The sequence below is a fragment of the Pituophis catenifer genome, unplaced genomic scaffold (genome assembly GCF_029215685.1).
Source record: "Pituophis catenifer annectens isolate HBS135680 unplaced genomic scaffold, rPitCat1.0.hap2 SCAF_3, whole genome shotgun sequence".
Taxonomy (NCBI): Eukaryota; Metazoa; Chordata; class Lepidosauria; order Squamata; family Colubridae; genus Pituophis; species Pituophis catenifer.
Window position 1 is genome coordinate 42129441 of NW_027256883.1, and position 5733 is coordinate 42135173.

Below are 5733 nucleotides of genomic sequence, written 5' to 3' on the forward strand. Positions count from 1 at the left end.
CGGGCTGCAAGTGACAGCAGGCCTTCTCAGCACATTGACCTTAACAGGGATTTTCTTCCTATTATATGAATACAGAACTAGGCGACAGGTAAAACACAGCGTGTCCATTCAGATGTATACATTTATAGTTTACATCATCCCCACATATTCCCTTGACTAGCATTTGCTTTGTTCCCATATTTAAAGCAGACTTATGATCTTACTTGTTCTGGAAAATAACTAGCTTTTCCTGGTTAATCCAACACAAGCCATGGTGTATAAATTTTATGGCACTTTCACTTTTTCCAGAAGTCTGTGTTAGTGACCAACTCAATTTAGATTAACTATTGACAGATTCCTTGGGAACAGATGTGTATTTCAGGAGTGAGTATTGTATAGTCATCAGCTACTCCATGTTCTCAAAACTTTCTCCTGCTGCCCACTTAGTGAGGAAAACACTTGATTTTACTGTCATTGTGTCATTGTCATACCAAGTTGTTACGTTAATATAGCAAAGAAGGAATCTTTTAAAATGTCTAGTTAATAAAGGTGCTTCCCTTTAATTGGAAGCATGTCTGAACTCTGCTGAAGATGTGATTCCCAAAAAGGTTTGAATAAGAAATAAGCGACGTGTTTTATTTCCATATATGGTAAGACTTACCTTGTTGTACAGCACAGCCTAATGAAACAATATTTTCTGGGATATTAAGCCCTAGAGTGATTTATTTGAGGATATTTTAATTTTTTGCTTAATGTAATATTTGAACCCAACTAATTGCAACCTGACTTTTCATGCTGTAGTATTAGTCTTGAAATCAAAGTATCATATAAGCCTACATAGGAAGACTTTCAGGGAAATGGCTATTCATATTTTAGGGAGTAATTCCTCAATTTAGATCCAAAAGGTCAGAGTTCAAATTCAGAGAGAGTGAGATAAAGGGAGAGGAAATAGAAGAGGGGGAGATTTGAGATAGAATCTCAAATCCTCCAGATGTCCTTGGGGGAAATATGCGTAAAATGGGATTGATTAGAGCTTTTCCCAGTACTAAAATAAAAGACAAGACACTTGGAATTGAAAAAGTTAATCATGTTTATTACAAAATTTAAATCCTGATCAATGGAACATACTCCTGAGTAAGTCTTCATACCCAGGTTACAGGCAACGAGATGGGAAATCACTTATCTGCATATCCACAGGTTTACTACACAAATATTGTATAATCTCAATCTTGCTCTTTGAGGGTTTGTGTTACCAGGATTTATTTGTTTGCTGCAAGGCAGACTCCAACCCATATCCATCACAATACATTCTATCTGCCTTTGTTTTCTATGTTGAAAGGAAATATGCATCATGTTCATACTCTTTTTATAAAGGGATACAGATATGGACCAAAATCAGAAAAATTCTGTACTTTTAATAGCAAGTATTACTATAGTGCTACTGCCAACAGGTACAAAATAAGAGGATATCAATATAAAAGGCTCCTGCCCGTCCCTTCCTCTGACACATGATCCAGTTTTTTTTATGACTGCTATCAATTTAGAATGGCTGAATTTGCTTGTTTTCTTCTGAACGATACTGTCTTAGCAAATTCTCAACAGCATTTTCATTTGGTTCAGTTGACCATACTCTAGGTAATGCCCTACTTAAGAGGGCAACAAGATTTTCTACATCTTGGCCCCTCCATATTTTTTTTTTCTGATAATCTTTTTAAATTTTTGGCACATATATATATTTTTGCATCAATTGCAACAATTCATTACCTGATTAGAGCTGCAAAACATCGAGACACCAGGTTTTCTCTTAGTTGCTATCCCAATTTTTGCTGATTCTTGGCTCTGGTAGTCCTAAATTGATGATATTAAATGTGAACAGTTCAGCTTATTAAAGTGAGAGTCAAGCAGTGGTCAAACACTCAACTTGCACCCATTTACTGCAATCCGAAACGATTCAGGATTGTAATCTCCTTAGATACTAAAGTCAAAGACTTTTCTGTAGGGAGCAAGGTATACAAATTCTATTTCTTGGAATAGAACCGAGAAACAGCACATTTAATTACATTTAATTTGCTCAAATTAATACTAATAATAGGCATTAAACGCACATCAGATTTAAAACACACCTTCTAAGGCTAAGAAGACTTTGGCAGGCTATGAACCTTTGGAGAATATTGTGAGGGAAGGTGACTCTTTATTTAAACTAACTTTCCCAACACCTACTATCAGTAGGTGACATTTACTGGAACGAAGCATGTTCAAACACTAGATCTAAGCCAGGCAAAAGCATTCATGTTTTCTCGTCTGATTATCTTTGGGATCCTTTCAGTATTTACTGCTTGGAATGCTTTCCGGGTAAGAAAATGAGGCCAAAGGGTTGAAAAATATTGAAAATCGCTACCGAGTTTATTAGGTCTCACTTCACACTAGACTAGAGTATTATGGAATCTACCTCCTGACCCCACCCATGTAATCGGCCTCTCGCAAGCACACTGGCCCAGGGAAACCACAACAGATGTTGTGGGGTCTCCTTTATGGGGAAGCCAGGAGCTCAGCTGGGATCTTCTAGTTTCAAGATTACCCAGCCACATTAAGGCCCACCGCAACTGATTTGGATTTTATGAGAATATTGTATTGTGATGTGCAAAGCAAAATTGTAAAGTTGTGTGTGCCAAGTTAGGGGGGCTCATTCAACCATTCATGGCATGTTATTTTCTGAGGTAAAATCTCTGAAGAATGAGACAACTGCACAACACCCTGGTGTAAAAACCACCTGAAGGTTTTTTGGGGAGGGGGGCGGGTTTGTTTTTTATTGCCAAGCTGTTCCAAGTCAAACTTTAATCGGGGTGCTTCAGTCCAAGCCCAACACATTTCTGTACAAAACCTGAACAAGGCAACATATGCCTGTATTCCCGCGAAGTGAGACTCCTGCAAGAACAAGCCTCGCGGCCTCTGGACGTGCCGGTTTTCAGAAACTCGGGTGCTCCTTCCCTCTCTGTTTCCATAAACGGCCATTAGAGAAGCGCAGTCAATAAATTACAATAAATAGTATTTAGCGGGGTCCACCTGTCCCACCCTCATCACCCGCCTGGAGACGTTGGGACTCACAACTCGGGATACGTTCCGGCCCCACCCGCGGCCGCGCAGTAATAGGCAGCGGCGTTGGCGTCCGGGCCTTCGTGGCTCGCATAGGGGAGCCCCAGGTCGCCCGGGCGGCAGGCGAAGGGCAGGTACTGCTCAAACTCGGCGCGGTCCACATCTGCCAGCAAGTCCACGTCGTGCGGGGGCAGCTGCTCGAGCCCCGCGGAGGCCTCCGCTCGGCGACGGGGTGGCTGCGGCTGCTGCTGCGCGTGGTCCGGGGCGGGCGAGGAAGGGTAGGAGGCCAAGGGCACCGGGAAGCGACTACGGAAAAGGCTGACGCCGACATTGGGGCTACCGCCGTTGTTGCCGTGGCCGCCGGCAGGGACGCCGTTGCACGGATACTCGGACCCGGGCGGCGTCGGGTAGCCGTAGGGGCCCAGCAGGCAGCCTCCTTCCTCCGGGTGGGGTGGCGGGAAAAAAACAGGTTCTGCGCAGGCGCCCCCCTGGGTTTCGGGCTCTGGAGTAGGCAGGCTGTAGTTCCCGAAATGGGTGCCCAAAGCCGACAGTGGGAGCGGCGCGCAGTCCCGGTAATGGAAGCTCCCGCCGGCGTAATTCGGTTGCTCTGCGTAAGAAAGGCCGAGTCCCTCGCAGCTGCCTCCATTTCCCGCCTCTCCGGGCAGGCCCAACTGGTGATGCTGAACTGGAAGGAAGCCGCTCCCACCGTCCACTGCGCCGTCGTTGCGTTTAAGGCGCTTGACTTGCTTCCTGCGCCTCGGCCGGTACTTGTAGTGGGGGTGGTCCCGCATATGCTGCAGTCGCAGCCGCTCCGCCTCCTCTACGAAGGGGCGCTTCTCCTCCTGGGTCAGCGCCCGCCACGACTGTCCTGTTCAAGGCAAAGGAGAAATCGGGAGTGAGCGGAAACCGATGGCCAAGCTGTGGCTGGGCTCGTGGGTGGTGGTGGGGAATTCACTGCTTTTGCCGGAGAGTCGCTTTCCCACCCAGACCCACCTTTCTTAGGGAAGGTGGTGGTTTATGGCAGGCGTCTCCAACCTTGGCAACTTTAAGCCTGGAGGACTCCCAGAATTGAAGAGTTGAAGTCCGCCAGGCTTAAAGTTGCCAACGTTGGAGACCCCTGGTTTATGGCACGACTAGCTAACTTGTGGCCTCTTCCTCTACCGAGGAAGCGACTGTTTTCGTCTGCCATTGGGTCCCCTTTCGATCCCGCCCAGCTGCGGCCCGCAGTATGTGGAAAGTACGCGAAAAACCCCAGGAAGAAGCTACCAAAGAAAAGGCGATAACCGCAAGGCGTCGTTGTTTATAGAACTTTTTTTTTTTTTTTGAGTTCGTGGCAGTAACTAATAAACCGTTTTCTTGGAATCACCCGATTGTCATTGCGCCGCTAGAAGAGCAGTGACCAGCAATGGCCGGGTGCAGCTGGAGTTAGATTCTTCCATTCGCCCTGTTCTGGTTCTTCCAATGGCCCGTCTATTAACGAGCTGCGGGGCAATGAAATCTTATATCTTTAGCGGAGTATGAGAAGGCTGCCGAGGATTTTGCCCGCCTATTGGGAGAGTGAGCCAATTTCCAGAAAATTTAAGAGTTTTCCTAAAAGCTTGCCGAAGAAATCATCGTCGATTCAGGGAATTAAGTCCCCTGGATTAGCGTCGGATTGCGCAACGGTCTGTAAAAAAAATCACAAACGAGTCTATTGGGTCACGAGCCTGCTGCTTTAGTTCCTTTACAAAAGTTGCCATAGTCTCATTTCCGAAGACAACAGGGGTTATTCCGCGACGGGCCGGCACATAGAAAAGTAATACTACGCAATATTTGGATGGCATATAAATACTGCGCAATATTTGGATGGCATGGCACATAAAAAAGGAATACTGCGCAGTATTTCTCAGCCTCCTTTCCCAGCAATCGACCGCTCCGCCGACACCTATTGGACTTACCCAGCATCTTGCTAAGCTCCGCGTTGTGCAGATCCGGATTCTGCTGCGCCAGCCGCTTGCGTTCGTCCTTGGCCCAGACCATGAAAGCGTTCATGGGGCGGCGAATGCGGGTCTCCCCTTTGGCCCGGCCCGAGGCTCCCTGCTGTACTTGATCGGCTGCCGCTTCGCCTTTGCCTTTGCCATCGGTTAAGGGGCTGAGCGATTCTGCCCACTGACACTGCATCATGACGGAAGGGAGAGAGGACCGTCCTTGCGCCTGGTCGTCGCTACTGGCGTATCCAGCATCGGGGCTGCTCATTTCCACAGAGCTCCACCGGCCCGGCCAGTGTCGGGCCCCTCTGGGTGCCTCCAGAAGGCGAGCAGCCGAGCGAGTTAGTAGTTCTTCCGCCTCGCCGTTCGCTGCAAATAAAGCTTGGAAGCGCCTCTGATGCAAGCCTAGAGCTCCGACAGTCCTTGAGTAGCTGGCGGCTGTCACCGCGCGGCTCCGTTTAAACTGAGCAATAGCCAATCGGACGGCGTGGGTGTGGCCAGAGAGTCTGAGCGGGCGAGGAAAGGACCAGTTTTATCTGCAATTCACCTGTATGGGATTGAGCCAGAAATAACCTTTTTCACCGAGGAGTGGATTTTTCCATGACCTGAGTCTACGTGGAAGTAAATTCCATTGAGATCAATGGGATCTACTTTCAAGTAAGTAAGAGACTCGAAAATGACTTATTAGAGCTGA

At 47.3% G+C, this 5733-nt stretch overlaps 1 protein-coding gene across 1 annotated transcript; it reads right to left on the minus strand.

Moving 5' to 3' along the window:
• Positions 1 to 1060: 1060 nt before the first annotated feature.
• Positions 1061 to 5430, minus strand: SOX17 (SRY-box transcription factor 17). Its single transcript, XM_070942298.1, has 3 exons — positions 5010 to 5430; positions 3085 to 3940; positions 1061 to 1827 (listed from the first exon to the last, which is right to left on the minus strand). The coding sequence occupies exons 1-3, from the start codon at positions 5305 to 5307 to the stop codon at positions 1791 to 1793; spliced, it is 1191 nt and encodes a 396-aa protein (XP_070798399.1). The 5' UTR covers positions 5308 to 5430; the 3' UTR covers positions 1061 to 1790.
• Positions 5431 to 5733: the final 303 nt, after the last annotated feature.

Coding starts and splice junctions, on each gene's coding strand:
- SOX17 (XM_070942298.1), bottom strand. CDS start 5,307: ATGAGCAGCCCCGATGCTGGATACGCCAGTAGCGACGACCAGGCGCAA. Junction 3,941..5,009: donor GGAGCTTAGCAAGATGCTGG/GTAAGTCCAATA, acceptor TGCCTTGAACAG/GACAGTCGTGGCGGGCGCTG. Junction 1,828..3,084: donor GCCGGAACGTATCCCGAGTT/GTGAGTCCCAAC, acceptor TCATCAATTTAG/GACTACCAGAGCCAAGAATC.